General features: G+C 41.7%; 1 protein-coding gene across 2 annotated transcripts in view; it reads left to right on the top strand.

The window, feature by feature from the left end:
* LOC121835950 overlaps nucleotides 1-16,082 on the top strand; it is a 34,980-nt gene extending 18,898 nt beyond the window's left edge. The window contains exons 8-13 of one of the 2 annotated variants that reach the window (XM_042290530.1): nucleotides 2,787-2,824; nucleotides 5,734-5,811; nucleotides 10,212-10,320; nucleotides 12,876-12,946; nucleotides 13,653-13,730; nucleotides 15,856-16,082. In XM_042290530.1, coding sequence (XP_042146464.1) covers nucleotides 2,787-2,824; nucleotides 5,734-5,811; nucleotides 10,212-10,320; nucleotides 12,876-12,946; nucleotides 13,653-13,730; nucleotides 15,856-16,005 — 524 coding nt within the window. In that variant the 3' untranslated portion in view covers nucleotides 16,006-16,082. The remainder of the gene's footprint in view (nucleotides 1-2,786; nucleotides 2,825-5,733; nucleotides 5,812-10,211; nucleotides 10,321-12,875; nucleotides 12,947-13,652; nucleotides 13,731-15,855) is intronic. The other variant, XM_042290531.1, reaches the window with a different exon arrangement.
* The last annotated feature ends 340 nt before the right edge of the window (nucleotides 16,083-16,422 follow it).

Genomic DNA, 16,422 nt, shown 5'->3' on the forward strand with positions numbered 1-16,422 from the left:
AACACTTGCTGGTAGGCTTGTCATTTAGTGTGATTCTAGAAGTTGCCAAATCAAACAAATTATAAAAAAACAAAGTAGGGGTACTTTACCTTATTCTCGTCAAACGCCGGGTATAGCGGCACTAAGGGTTGGAACTCTAGTTTCCTTTCTAAATATAGATGATCGACGATAAGGTTAATCAACAATTCCATTTTATGAAAACGCGTCAATGTTTTCGTACTTCTGGTTTACGGCATAAGTCAACAGAAAATACGTAGAGCGCAACCAAATGTTCTTGATTTAGGAGGAGGCAGTGTTTTCATAGTATCTGAAGCTAGGAATATAGACTCTACTTCTTCTATCATCCAGTTGCTCTCGGATTCCCAGCTGAGACTGTAGCCACTGACCAGGTGAGAACTGCAGGGAGGAGCTTTAGTTGCCCGGCCTCCAGCGCGACATTCCTATCTTTGACAATGCTTCGGCTTTTTGTACACCTCGATTGCGCGAGTGCAGCCAAAGCACAGCGGAAGGCATGGAGCGCGTGCTGGAGGCCAGGGGTTTGGAAGGCACGCCCTGCTAGTTTCACTCCGTCAGTGAGTATATCGCTATATTTATACTCAATCGAAACGTAAAATGAGGGCCTATCAGCGACGAAAACTTTCCGTGTATGATTTAAGTAATTGCAGGCTCTAGAATATAAGGTAGCTTTAATGTCTTCGTGTCCTATAGTGCAATATTTTTATAAACATTACGAACGATTCAAGTGGTGTTCTCTACTTTTCCCTTTGACGCGTTTGTGTGCGGTCATCAATTATTTTATAAAATAATTGGGGTATATGGAACAAATACAAAGTCCACACCGATGAACGCAAAATTTCGAGTGTTGGTTTTTAACTGAAGTAAAACCCGATAATTGCGATATTGCGAGAGCTGGGAATTGAAGAGAAGCTACTAAATACAGAGAGAAAAACAAAGTTTTGACTTGTTGTGACGAGTACAAGTAGAATTCAATAAACGGCCAGTGTGTTATAAAAATAAGCTCTGAAGACTGTTCTCCAAATTTCGTTAAAACTAAACTCCGAAAAAAAGGAACCTGCTCACGATATTTGCATAAAACCAAGAACTACTTTCAGTTTGAAAAAAAGAAAACTCAAACCGAAAGTTTAGAAACAACAGTTCCCAACGTTTCGGGGTCGACTTGACTCCTTCAGGGGTGACTGAAAATGGAATGGGACAGCGCGAGCTTCGACCTCTCCTTCCTCTTCTACCGAGGTGATGTTTTGTGAACGTGACGCAGGCCATGGACGTAAATAGATGGTAAGGCCCCGAGGGACCCGTTAATGTTCCCCGGTGTTTTTAGTCACCATTTTTAGTCACCCCTGAAGAAGGAGTCAAGTCGACCCCGAAACGTTGGGAACTGTTGTTTCTAAACTTTTGGTTTGAGTTTTCTTTTTTTCGAATTGTTCCCCAAACCAGACAGATTTCTGTCGAAGATGTTTACTTTCAAGTTACTTTCAGTTTCACTTCCATAATAAAATCCAAACTGAGAAAAAAAAAATGCAGGCAGCACCTTTAGCGTCAAGAGACAGTGATAGGTTCCGAGCTCAAAGGAACTCCTTCTACCCCTTTCCACTTTTACAGGATAAACGCGGGTGTGGAGGTGACCTCCTCTCCAGCGTTTGCTTCGCTAAGGTGGAAAGGGGTGGAAGGAGATCCCCTGAACTTTTAACCCGTCAACGACAAAGAAAAACGTTCTCTGTATAAATCGGCGTAACCGCGCGGTGCATTATGGGACACGTGACGTCGCTGATGACGTCATCAGTAACGATAACGATGACGTCCCACGTGACGTCACATGGGGCACCAGTGACGTCATGTGACTTCATCATGATGACGTCATCGTCGTCGTCACTGATGATGTCATCAGTGACGTCACCTGTGACGTCACGTGTGTCATCATCAGTGAGAATGACGTCATCAGTGACGTCACTCTTGACGTCACTAGCCGAAAAATCAGTCACATGACGTCACCAGTGACGTCACTTGACGTCATTGTGACGACGTCATTGTCATCGTCACCGCCACTGAAGACGTCATCAGTGACGTCACATGTGACGTCACTAGCGGAAAAAATTCCCCGCTAAATCTAGCAAAAAAAATGTCCCCGCTAAATCTATCAAAAAAAATTTCCCCGCTATATTTAGCGGAAAAATTTCCCCGCTAAATTTAGCAGAAAAACGTTCCCCACTAAATCTAGTGGAAAAAAATTCCCCGCTAAAGTTAGAGGAAAAAATTTCCCGCTAAATTTCTGCCAAATTTACACGCGATGCTCTCACCAAAGATGTGCATTTTCTGCGACTTGCGTTAAGCACGCGTCGCTCCGCACCCATGTTAATAGCGGGGGACTTTCCGCCTCCTCCCCTCAGTACCCTTCCCTCCTCCTCCTCAAGAGCTGCGCTCTGATTCGGCGTTACAAGGGATTGTAAAGTCATTCATTTTTTTACATTTTCGGACAAGTTATGGAAGTTACCAGTTTGCGCGTATTTTTAGATTTTGTTTGTCCTCTTTTGCCTTCACTATTTTATGTAATCCCAATTGGAGCGAAAATACTTTAAGTGTTATGAGAAAAAATATTTTAACATTAAAGTAGTTTCTTCTGTAAAGCAGCATGCGTCATCAGATATATTTTTATACCTAGAGTACACGTAATATAACAAAACATAAATCTGCCCTTCTGCTTATTAACACATACTAAATATATGCAGGGTTAAAAAAATTATGTTCTTCCTCCTTTTTCCTTCTAACAGAGGAATGCCTACGGACGAAGCTGCTCGTTTATCCCGGAGTGAGTTTAATGCCGTTTCGAACTTTTGCACGCGTATGATAGTGGCTTGTATAATATATTTCACACAACACAGGACGGTACCAATCAAGCAGCCGTTTTTTTTACGCCTATTCTTGTTTCATAAAATAGGCGAAACATCATTCATTGTTATACCCACTAAAGTAAGACTGCTATTCGAAACCAGCGTTTGAGCATGAAAGACACTCCACAGACATTATACCCGTTACAGGCTCTCAAGAATAAAGCTGATCATAACAAAAATCCCTTCAAACTTTGGTGGATGCAACAAAATGCTCTGCCATTAAAAGTTTTCAACATGGACTTCGAGATCGAACGTCAAGAAATACATCCCATATGTCCTAGCTGTCTCCCTTGACCTATAAAGTAAACTGCTTCCAAGCTGGTGACTGAGGACCACGGAAATATTATGCTTGCTGCTTCTCACTAATTCAGTGTGAGTGACATGGTTAAGAAGTAGAACCTAGACAGATACACTACAGAAAGCAGCATTCTGTGGCTGCTCGAGCTTGCCGTCATTAAGGTCATTCGGAGCATAAAGTACAAAAGTATGTGCTGCTGAACTGTTACTCAAATTCCAAGAAATGGTGACATCTTCCGTTAGCACTTATAGGAACCGCTAGATGACTACAGGTGAACCATAACGTCCGGTATCGTCCCAAGTACCGAAGATTTCATTGCTCGGTTGTTGCCTTTATTTATGTTTTTGGTTTGTAGCAAAGTATCTTAACTATAAAATCAAGTCTAAGCATTCGTCGTGCCATCTCCCTTGTTTCGCCGCCGCTGTATGACATTAGGCGTCGTCTGGGGCTCTCGGAGTTTGACCCTCCTCACTGATGGTTTTTCTAGACACATTTTGTCTTTGTAAACACAACCTTCTATTATGTTTGGTTTTGCGCATTGATAATTATGAGCCAATTCTTTTTGCGATTAAATTTAGTTTGTAGGCTAAATATAATTTTCGTTGCATACGTGTGAGTGTGATCCTTATACTACGTTTTTGGTCAGTGCGAGAGAAAAAACCACGCCAACAACATAAAAGTAGCGCCAGAGTCACCAAGCAGCAAACTGAATAGGAGAGCAGTGTAGCGATTATAGTAATTTATACGATTTCTGGCACAGGCGCTTTGCAAATCCTCGATTGTAGTACGCGCGGACGTAAGAAATATTGAGGCAATTGATTAGTGATGAGATGTGTCTGCGAAAAAGCAAGGTACGGCCGCTCGAACTACAGACCACCACTCACCTTAAGCCACAACACACAGGGACGATGCCCGGTGGGTCCTAGTATCAGACTTTAATCATCTACATTAACTAGCCTGAACTCGTATTTCTGCTTTAGCAAGTCAGATAAAACGAATTGTAAGTATTTGCAACCATCCGAGTGTCGTGCACAGATCGAACTAAAGCGACCCTTACGGTCAGTACAGACCGATCTATAAAGAAAATAAAGAAAAGGCAAGGCTCGCACGGCACGGGCGCATAAACGCAGTTCGAATCCTACTGCTGTCTGTACTGGTTGTGTCAATCCAGCTCCTACAGAAGATTCTATACAGGGCACATTGACAGCAGTGCACTAACGAAAACCTGAGCTTCTATTGGCAGTGTGAAATATGCTTGAAGTCTGTTTAAACAATGCGGTCAGCACAAAGAATTTTGAGTTTAAAAATGTGGGGCCCCGACGGCTTTGGGCCCCAGAAAGAATTTGCGGTGTTGCACTGCGCATGCCCATAACTTCAACGCTTGCGCAGTGTTACGCCCCACGCTGCTCGGGGGACCCAAATCGTTTGGGTCCCCCTTCAAGACCAAAACATAATTGTTCGAAAATCCCTAAGAGCTACGAATGTTGCCAGACCTGATTTAACAACCCCTGCGGCCAGGGCTGGCCAACAACACGTCTGGAGGATATTCAAGTGCAGGCACCAAAATCAAGCAGCGGCAAATAAAACCGTTGGTGCAGATTAGTGTAAATCAATCGAGGAGAACCACCAGAGAGAAGACAAAAAGGATGACAGAGCACCTCCGGAATTGCATTATACATTTCTTTGGGGTAAACTTGACACCATTTCCGGCCCTTTTGGAAGCGGTTGAGGCTTGTATTAAATTCTGAGGTTTCCTTACAATCCGATGTGAGATGCACGAAAAAATATCACCATTTAACCGGAGCTATATATGACTATCCTTTAACTAACTGACATTCGGGGTTTCTGCTGAAGCGACTGTGTGGCTGTGGGAACGCGTTGAATTTTCTTTCACACTTGCCGACTTCCCGGTGAGCATTCTTCCGCCTTGGCCAGTTACCCGGTGGGCCTTTCTTTGAAACTGCAATATATATCATGAAGTCCTGTGCTCTTAAGCATAATAATTATATCACTCGATCATGACACGGCTGTTATTGGCCGGCAAAATTAAACATTCCTGTTTCTCAGCATAAGAGTGACGACCGTTGGCGTTGCTTCTACGAGATTGGCGAACATGATAGTTAATTCGATTTGGATAAAACAATTAATGGTCTAATACGAGCAAAAATAAGGTATGCCTACATGGTTATTTTCATTTTTAGTGTCAGCGAAAATTACGATAGTATTAATCGGTAGTGTGTGTATTCTATTTGAAACACGGCTTAAAATTGTTTTGAACGTAACACGTAACACCAAGTTTTGGGAGAAAATATTCACGAATCAGGTGTTGTATCTTTTTTGAAGTTTGAAGTATGCTTAGAGCTAAAAAAAATGACTTTGAAAGAAATCAAGCAAGTAAAGGCGGTAACGTTTAGAAGCACCTTGCTGTATATTTAGTTTAGTATAGGACACATAATCACTTGTTTGCTTTCACAGGTTCTGCAATGTTGAAACAATTCTAAACACAGATTGTATTTTTTTCCCTTTTAGTTCAGCGTCGATAAGGATTGCACCATCAAGTGCAACGGCACTTCAAGTAAAATGCTAGCTAACGGAACAATGTGCGCGGTAAGACTTTTTTTTAGAATTTTCCTAACTGAAGTATCTGTTGAGCCCAATAATGCCATTATAACATGGCCTGTCTATTTTTTTGAATGGATGCTTATTGAAAAACCGCTTCGTAAGGAGATTTTGGGAGTCTAAAATGGTATCTGTTTTTCAGCGCTCCACAATTGTTCTCTTGATTTCTTCAGTTGAACATATGTTTATATGCATAAGAAACTCTTGAGTAATAGTTGGTTATTTTGTTTAGGCGGAACGCGTTCAACCTTGCTCATTCATTCCTTTAAGACCAAAATTAACTGTTCAAAAACCCAATGTTGAGCTTAACTGGAACAGTGATAGCATGCTTTGGACTAAGGGCTTCCGACCCATAGAAGCGAGAAAAAAAAATATATTGGGATATACAAGGGCTAGCATGACAACATAAGCTTAGAATCTTGAAGACATCTTTTTTTAATCTTCTTTCTAGTGACAGCCTCCGATAAACACTAACAATATCGGAAATGTGTTGTTGTGACAAGTAGCGTTTTCCAACGCGTATGGATGTATGGCTAAGATAATTACTACGTGCGCACGACGGAACTGACTTAAAAGCAGCGCCCGGTGTCGCTGCGATGCTCGATCTTATCAACATAATATTGTTTTCCAACATCCGACTAGAAGTCTTGTCCAAATCAATGAAATCGTGAAGTGTCTGCAACTGCAATATTCATGCCAAATGACACCAATTCTTAGAATTAATAACAGTAAGAATACGAAAGTCCTGGTAAGAGCCTAGAAAAAAACCTCATTAGACCAACTCGCAAAAAAGTGCACAAAATAAATCCACGGCTATGCATTTAACGCTAAATGCAACAAACCTAAAACACTCAGTCTTCTAGCCTTCATAATGTTCCAGGCTTCCCTTTATTTGATCTGACTTATAAAAGTAGTCTCCCATCACTGAATCAACCCAATTTTGTTACGAGCAGTGAATTCTCGCTTTCTTTTGTTCAAATTTATAAATCGTAGATGTTGTATCTACCTCGGGTAGAAAAAGACTGTGAATGTTGCCCTGCATTGTTATTGTTCAGATACTCATAAATGTTCGAATAACGTTGTTACTGGGGGTACAATTAAAAGTTGTGGATTATGAATAGGCACGTTTTTGGAGCTGTTCTCTCAATGGCCTTTTTCGCTGCGCAAAATATATGATGTGTCACCAAAGTTCTGGAAGGTAAATATTCGGCCTTCCAGCGCGTAGGACACTCAACACTCAGGTTCGGTGACCTTTTGTTTAATAACTTCCTCGTTCCAAGACGTGTATCACCAAGGTGGGGTACAAAAGGTATGACGTTAAGTTGAGAACATCATCCAGATAGATATGTTAATTCCAATCATAAGTTTACAATTTTAATAGGCGAACATGAGGCACTCAAGTATCAATGTATATTGGAACATCTTAAAAAGCCCTAGTCTCTACGGCGGGACCAAGCACGACCAAGCGGGACTAAGGGACCTGGACATCACCACTTGCTGCGATTGGCCAGCTCCGCGCCGCTGGCGAATCGAAATAGGCGGTGATTTCCTGATCACTGGTCCCGCTTGGTCACGTCGTGTAGATAAGGGTCCCAGGTGGCTTCTTAGCCTTACTATGTATTTACATAACTATGCATCCCCAATCTTGGAAAATCAATTACAGAAGACGATACCGCACAATGGTTCTTTGCAAACAAATATTTCGATCACTACCGTTTTACCCGGATAGACCACGCCTTTGTGTCATACAAAGATTTAACACTTTCTCAGGCGGTGTTTTGTGTCACCGTCCTCGCTTTCTTTGTTCAGATGGCTCATCATTTCTGCGCTCTGTTCACATCGCTCCGCATCCTCCATGAGCTCCGTGAAACGCAGGAGCTGAATAAGCATAAATTTCGGCAGTTAAATTGCACCTGATTGAACAGAACCGTTTTATGACTGCATCGTAATTTAAACCCCAAGACAAGAAGTTTCAGCAGGTGTATGTCATAACCAATAAAAGGGAAGTAAAATAACAAATATCTGATAAAATTGATAGCAACGTAAAATGTTAGGCTTACTCGCGCCGGATATATAGTGAGCAGATAGACGTAAGTAATTCCAGAATGTTATGAATATTTACCGAGTTGTCGCATATAGAAACGGATCGACCACCCTAAAACTGAGAACAATGGTTTAATCGGCAAACTTGTGCCAAAAAAAAAGAACAGTAAATGAGCGTCGATAGCGCAGCAGCGAGGGTCGAACACAGCAGCAGCGGGCGGCGAGGAGTCGGCGTGACAGCTGAGTTGTGAGAGGGCGGACTGCGTGTCTCGTCATCGGAAGAGTCGGCAAGGCGATGCGGGCTTCCTATTAACTACACTTGGTATCTCGAACATAAGGTCCTAGAAGGTTGGAGGGTCGCACTACGGTGAGACTAACTCGGCAGGGCCGTGTTGGCCTCCTTACGCACTACGGCTAGACTCACTCGGCAGGGTCGTGTTGGCCTCCTTATCTTTTACATTCGGGGTAAGTGTAAACGCGAATCTTCTGTAAGTATAGAGTAGTTTCATTCTCGCTCACGTACGTGGCAATATTGAAAAAAAAAATGTAAGACACTTCTAAATATTCTTAGAGACAATTTACAGCCGTGCGAGAAAAAACAACATATAACTCAATTCAAACAGGCCGTTGACCAAAAGGTTCACATTAATCTTGTAGTAGAACGGGTACTAACTAACGTTGGGCGCTCCGCTAGTTAATAATTGTTTTGAGCCAGGTACTACTCCTGCTAGCACCTACATCCACATCCATTGAGTTTGCTATGTTCGCAGTTAAAAAATGATTTTACACAGAAGTGAATGGTATGTTTGCGGGGCTTCGTTCTGGCCGCGATTGCTTTGAAACTTTTCCACCGGAAAATAAAGAGAATTGCCTTTAACTGCTTTTCGTTTTCTTTCTTTATTAAATGACAGTAGTTTTAAATTCGCTTCTTTACGAAGTGTGTAACTTAGCAGCTATGCTAGCAACGCTACCATATCTAACATGGTCGTTAAGTCAAACCTGATGCAGCTAGAGTCTCTGAAGTGTAACCAGAGTGTAAACACTTGGAATGTTGAATTTATAAGTATATGCGCTATCACTGACAATATGAGCGGGAACAATCCTTCGTGCTTCTTTGCCGTGCCTGCCCCTTTTTGGAGAAACCGTGGTCCAATCTAGGAATGGAATGTGAAGTTAAGGCCCCATACTTTGGACTATTTGGCAAGTTGAGAGATAGAGCCTGTAGAGACCAGACAGAAAAAGCCCGTACCGGGTGTTTTACTCTATATTTTCCGCAGGAGTACGAATCATATGTTAAAGCACGCAATCTGCTGGCAGTAAAACGCAAATCAATAGTGGGCTCATGCACCTTTTGTGTCGCGTCACATGAGCAATCAAAAATTGAAACAGGTGGCATTTTTATGTTGAACTCTTGAACACAATTTCTTAACGTGCATTGTAATTGTTAGCGAAAAAAACATGGTAAACTATATTTTACAATGTTGACAACATTAGGGCCCGCCAGGTGAGTTCATCCACCAAATTAAAGACAACAATTACTTTGGTTGCCAGTTTTGTTTGTTTTATTTTTCAGACCTCTTAACAACCATGAAGATTGCTTCGTGGATCGAGCAGAGCACGTTTCAAACGCAAACAATAAAGTGTTCGCGCAATATTTCCTAAAACCGATTGCGCATGAAAATAGAAATGTAGCTGCTTCAGTAAGAGCTAAAAAAGAACATATATACTTTTCATGAAGTCTTGAATAAATACTTTCCTGACTTGTATTTTGACTACTATAGTATATGACAGGTTAAGAGTTAAAATAAAGATATTCCCACCCCCATCCACTTGAGCGCAGCGAACGCTGGAGGGGAAGGCCGCCTCCTCTCCAGCGTTCGTTCTGCTAAAGTAGAAAGAGGTAAGAGGAGCCTTCCCTAAACTCTTAACCTGTCACCAACTATAGAACAGTGCCACCTCCAAAGTGCGCGCCCTTCAATAGCTGCTGCGTTGATTATTTATCCGAGACTGCCATATTTAGGACACGCACTTCGAGCATGAATTACACACAAGTGCTGTGTCAGCGTTCGGCGAGTACCTGGAACCCAATGTATAGATAAAGAGCGACGATTCAGCACTTGGCATGAAGTCGGATCTAACGACACGCTTCACGCAGGAATGCATGCCCAAAATACGACGGCCGCCAGTGTTGTTCGATTTGCTTAAGAATATTTTGTATTGTGTCCCGTAACATAAACATGAGACATACGTCCAAATCAATCTTATGGATCACTGACAATTTGATGATAGTGACAAAACGCAATACTATCGAGTTAAACTCTAAAGGGCTATAATTTCCTTTATAGTTACGGACTTCAACTCCAGGATTCACGTTCTGGTCTCTCTTTGGCACAAAACCTACCACGCTTGTGGATGAAATTGGTAACTGCTGCGCTGGGAAATGTGTTAAACTAGGCAAGTATTAACATAAGTTTATGTAGACATATTACCGTATACTTTTTCCTGTGATGCTAATTATTTTCACGCAAAAAGAAAGTTATTCAGTTACGAATAAGACTTGGATTTATTAAATATTTGTAACCCTGATGCCATTTCAAAACTTCCTCCCTCTTTTCACCCAACTGCGCAGAACTGCCATCCATACGATGCTATAATTTTTATATGTTATGTAGATGGCATATCGTACCTGGACGTCAAGTACTCAAATCTATGACCAGTGCAGCTATTTCAAAATCAAAACAGTAGCTTTAACGTAAGAAATATGATTAACAAAGAACTTAGTCTTCCTAGAAAATAATAGAGGTTAGAGATGTGCAAGTAATGCGATCAACTACATCAGGGTTTGTATAATAGCTCTTTTTACATGTATCGACCTTTAAAGTATTATCAAATGATTTAGAGAACGCAGTACACTCACAAAATTTTCTTACCAATTTTGTATATAGGTTAATATTGGAAACCAAATAGAAGTAGTATAGCTTTACCGCCTTGATTTATGCCTCGCTTATATCAAACTGATAGCTTAGAATTATTTAAAAAGTGCGCAATAACAATAAATAAAAAAATCAAGGAGTAACGTCACATACAATTATACGATCAACAAGAACCGTTTGGGAAATTTAGGTGATAAAATATGACTGCACTAAAAAAGATTCGCCCATTTATGCGGCCAAAAAAGGATCTTCAGAGAACCTCTAAAAATACCCGAGGATTCGTGGTTAGACTTCAGGCAGGTTCAGGCAGGTAGGTTGTCATTGTTTAGTCAAATTATACACAGTCACAAAGCAGTGATTGCTGTAATAGCCACGTGCTATTTATGCTTACTGACAACAAAATAGAGAATCGCAAAGCCTACGCTGCCCTCCCCTAATCGGTCACTGATTAAAAGACGCACACTGCTCGACATGGTTAGCGTAAATACTGCATCACATAACTTCTTAAGGGGTGTCCAAACAGGGCACTACAAAACGCACGACTCCGACAAATCGTGAAAATTGAAGCAGGCTTGAAGCGGGCGCGTCCGCTTCAATATTCACTATTTGTCGGAGTCGTGCGTTTTGTAGTGTCCTGTTTGGACACCCCTTTAGAGAGCAGCTCTTAGGCGCCCGTTTCCGTGTTTCGCGGCGTCGGCGTTGGCGTCGGCGTCGGCGTAACCGCTCTAAATTTAGCGGAACAATTGACGTCAGGTGACCTCAACACCATTTGAATTCCCCGCGAAAATTAGCGGGGAATTCACTTCACGTGACCTCAACAGAAATTGAATTCCCCGCTAGATTTAGCGGGGAATTGAATTGCTGTTGAGGTCACGTGACTTCAATTTTCCCGCTACATTTAGCGAATAAACTGAATTAGTTCATAGGCGTCGTGGCTCCAAGTCTTGTGACGTCACTTTCCCCGCTAAATTTAGCAGGGGAACTAAATTGTTGTTGAAATCAAGTCGCGTCAATATTTCAGCTGAATTTAGTGGGGAAACTTTGGGAAGGAGGGGAAGGTATGGAGGCAGAGGAGGATAGGGAATGGAGGAGGAGGAGGAAAAGAGTATGAGGAGAGGAGGAAGAAAAGAGAAGAAAGGAAGAGAAGAGAGGATGAGAAGGAGAGGAGGATGAGGGGAGAGCAAGAGGAGAAGAAAAGGAGAGAGGAGGAGGGGACGAGGAGGGTAGGAGGAAAGGGTACGGAGCAGGGGTAGGGCATACCTTCCTCTCCGTACCCACCTCTCCTCCTCCTCAAGAGCTGTGCTCTAATTTCGCGTTACAGAAATTTGTAAACGTCTAATTTTTTTTCGCATGCTGCTCGTATAGGTTTCTATAGTGCAAGAAATTTATCGCCTATGTGGGTCCTCCACATCAGCCTATTCCACCACCTGAGAAGTTTTGATCACCACCTTTCGGCGCCAAGAAATATAAATAAAACAACAATTGATTTTTGCGATGTTGCAATACGTATATATATTGTTAGGAAAGAAGACGACGTGGCGCTAGTGCAAGTAATGAATGCGGTTTTGGGCTTGTCGTCACTGGCGACAAGAATTGGCCAGTGATTACTTCGGAGGTCCATGAAAGAGAAATACAAAGTAACGTCCACCAACCTGTGAGGCGAATATGTGCAGGTTGAATGAGATGATTGGGGGATTGTACATGATGATCAGTGCCGCAGGGCAGCCAGGCGAAGTCAGTCCGAATCGAATCGAACGGGCGCTCAGCAGCCGGACCTTGAGCGCGCCGCTGGCGCTATGTCGTCCTCTTTCCTAACAGTTAATAAATTCCTCCTTCGCTAGATCAGTGATTGGTGGCATGCAAACGAATTTGCCGAGAGAAGCTGCTCTAGCAATTTCTGAGGGGTTGCAGTCCTGGGAAACGCACACAACACAAATGTCTGAACTGGCCTTTAAATTTCTTCCAGACCGTGTTGTGATTTCTGAGTTTCGTGCATGATAAAATATTTAGAACAACAAACATTACCCTAAAATGTTTTTAAAATTTCATGTTTTAATTTTAGTTCTTACCTTTCAGCTAAATACATAGTTCCCCCTCACAACACAACCAAAGGATGCAACGGAACGGATGTTTTCATCAATCAAAACGTAACAAATTACTCTTTTAGGCTTCTGTTTATTACGTAACTATTTATTTTGTTTGGGTTTCAATCTGAGGTGTTCAAATATGATGTACGAAATAGAAAACAAAGTGAAGTAATGACTTAAACTTAATTTTAATGTACTAATGCAAACTGGTGACCGTTTCATGCGACACTAAACAAAATGTAATTGAAGCAGTACAGCCTTGCTCCAAAGGTCTCATAAACAGGAAATAAATATATTTTTACAAATCAGGGCGCTTGTTTACACCAGCACAGCTTTGCATACATTAGGCATACAAAACTACGCTGGAATAGCTAATATTTAGGTGATTACGTAATTATAGCGTTTTTGCTTTAGCCCAGATCTTAAAACCGTTGAGTTTTTTGTTCACGCGTAAGTATATATTCTCAATATAGTCACATTTAATTTCATAATATAAACCCTGAGACATGGAGGAAATAAAATCCCCAACAAGACGTCTTGTGTATTTTATTTCCTCCATGTCTCAGAGTTGAGATTATGATGTTTCCTTACCACCACACCTGCACACTTTCGTTTATTACATCTAATTGGTTTTGTGGTCATAATAATGAATAACAAGTCAACAAAATATCAGCAGTCTTCAAATTTATGAGACTTTTACCTATAGTAAAGTGTATGCTATTTTGGCTTATTCTTACTCATCCTTGAACCAACATATGACTTTCAGCTGAAAGTAGCGACACACTGCCAAGCGGAATGTGGCGACGGCACTACTGAGCGCCGAGCAAGGGATACTCTTTGCCTCGTAAGTATACTAGGTTCACATGCAAATAAACTATTCCAGACACGATTCTGAAACAATTGGTCTCACTTAATAAAAGTCCCATTTGCCGCGCGAGCGCACTCCCCTGAAGAATGCACACCCACTGGAAGAGTTTGACGGACGCATTCACCACGATTTTTGTAACGTGGTTTGTGATGAATAAACTTGGAACTCCTAACGTGAAATAAAGACATTTACAAGGTGAGAGCGCGAGGGAAGTTGTTCAGCTCTGCCACCTCCAGCACGAGCTTCCCACATTCGACAACTCTTCGGCATCTGGTGCATCCTGAGCGCGCGCGCAGCCAAGCACGACGGAAGGCGTTAAGCACGTACTGGAGGCTGCGGGTTCGAGGCGCGCCTTGCCGTTTCCACTCTTTCAATAACTATGATGTAATAATATATCTTGCCCTGCACAGACGAATTTCTTCACTCTATATCATATATTTTAGAACGATTTCGTAGTTTGGTATTGTTTCTGCAAAGTGTGTTTTACATACGAGTATGGATTGCAGTGCGGTATCTACAATGACAGTGTCGACGAAAATAGTATAGGCTTACTTTTTCCGAGAGCTTAAAAAAGGTTACGCCTACGACTATCCTCTATGCAGAAATATATGGTTGTCAACTATTATTCCATTATCTACTATTACTTTCTATACCGTAATTTCCTGAGAGATGCCCCACCCCCGAAAGACAATCCACCCCTATTTATGGCACAATTTGCTATTGTGCTTTCAAAAACACCGAAGTATAGCTAATTCATAGTAATTGCAGGACCTTGGCCAATGGTGACCTTGATAGAAATGGTGTTACTTAATGATGGCGGTAGATAAGCGAACATTACTAACTGGGAAAGTCACACAATCTCTAAATTTTTTTTCCAACTTTCTTTGATCTCACACTGACGGTTAGCCAACCCCTTATTTTTAGCCGATGTGCCTTGGACTTTAGATGGGCTATTTTTCGGGATATTACGGTATAGACTTTCCTTCGTGCCACTGTTTCGGAAAAACTACTCGTACCCTTAATTTCACTAAATCAGAAACCAATTTAAGCCCAAATATTAGTATTGTAAGAGAAATTTATATCGAATAACAAACTTTCTTATAAAAACCGAGAAATATAACCGCCCATGAAAAATTGTACTGTCATAGTACGGTGCCTGGAGCGCGCCTCTGGCTGGTGTTATTTTGCCTCATTGCGCCCATGCAACGAGAGGAGTCCGTAAGTGGCAACAAATGACAGAAAAAAAGCCGGAGCGTCATGCTGAAAACACAGAAAGAATAAAAGACATAAGGGACGAACACAGGCACACAGTTCATGTTGTTGGATGTCGCGATCGTGGAAGTTGGTCGTAGAAGTTTCGGCAAAAATCATGAGCAAACGCGAGTGTTGCTGTCGTCGAGGTGTCCAAACTCCTGGCTGCCGAAGCTTCCGTGAACTGTCAGCTTGGAGAGCGACCGTAGCAAAACAGACCTCTAAAACATCCACCACCGCTGCTGTGACTCCGCCAGGATTGCGGCCAGCGAAAACATGATAGTTCTATGACGTCATCAGGCGAAGATCGTTGAACGCCTTTTTAAAACAAGGTGAACACTCTGGTCAGAGACGCGTTCTAGGTACCATAGATATAGTCTGTACTTACTTTATACGAAAAAAAAAACTCAAATGAGTTGCGCTCTTAACTAACATGGACCGATCGAAATTTAAGGCAAAAATAATCGGATTTATACACCGAAAAATACAGCATGTGGCACCGAACGAGCGCCTTTGTTATCGCGGCTTTAGTGCCAGGTGCATACTTCTTAAATATTGCTCATGCTATTTTTGCAAACACCTTGTGTCTTACACTCGCTTATCGTATTTTACCGCTGGCTCCAAGTCATATTCTCAAGTATTCGGTTCTCAAAATTTTGGCACCCCTCTTTGTTTACGAATTTGATTTACAAAATCGCAGCTCATGTGTTTGTCCGTTCTTTTAACCCAATTTGCTTATTTACGTCAAATGCTTGCTTTAATTATATTATTACTTTGTGTTAGCATGTGTGTTAGATGTTTGCTTTGTTTGATACGACCGTTGATTTTGGATTGGTATTCTTTCTTCCAGTGGCAGTATCGTCGACATGACCATCTTGATATCTTTAAGATTGGATATTGCTACTGTGGAATCTGCGAGCCTCTCTATAATTATGTTGTTCTAGTGGACAGAGAAAACCCACTCGTACAAAAGGAGGATCACTTACTGGAATCATGTTAGTGCAATGCGTATAAAAAGTATCTTAAATGTTATAAGTAACGCACATTTATTCACTAATAAAACATTGTTTACGGTTACGATGCGAGAGTTATGTGTGAATTCGATATATTACTAATTAGAAGCCTTAGTACTTTTTCTCCTAATGAGTAGTATAATATATCGGGGCATGAACCCAATTTGCTTTTTTTTGCTTTGAGCATTGAAAGGAGAAGCAAACAAAAATGAAGAAAGCCGATGTTGGGGACTTTTAGAAAACCGTTACCGTGTTCCGCGTACCGCACTACCAGAGCCTTTCAAATATTCTATTACGTGCGCGCCCCGCGGCCACGGCATCACCCGGGCACATGCTTAAAACATGCATCAAAGGGTCCGGCTGTGTGGTACGCAGAATACGGCAACGGTTTGCTCAAAGTACCT

Source organism: Ixodes scapularis, unplaced genomic scaffold (assembly GCF_016920785.2).
Source record: "Ixodes scapularis isolate PalLabHiFi unplaced genomic scaffold, ASM1692078v2 PGA_scaffold1__304_contigs__length_218370807, whole genome shotgun sequence".
Classification (NCBI taxonomy): Eukaryota; Metazoa; Arthropoda; class Arachnida; order Ixodida; family Ixodidae; genus Ixodes; species Ixodes scapularis.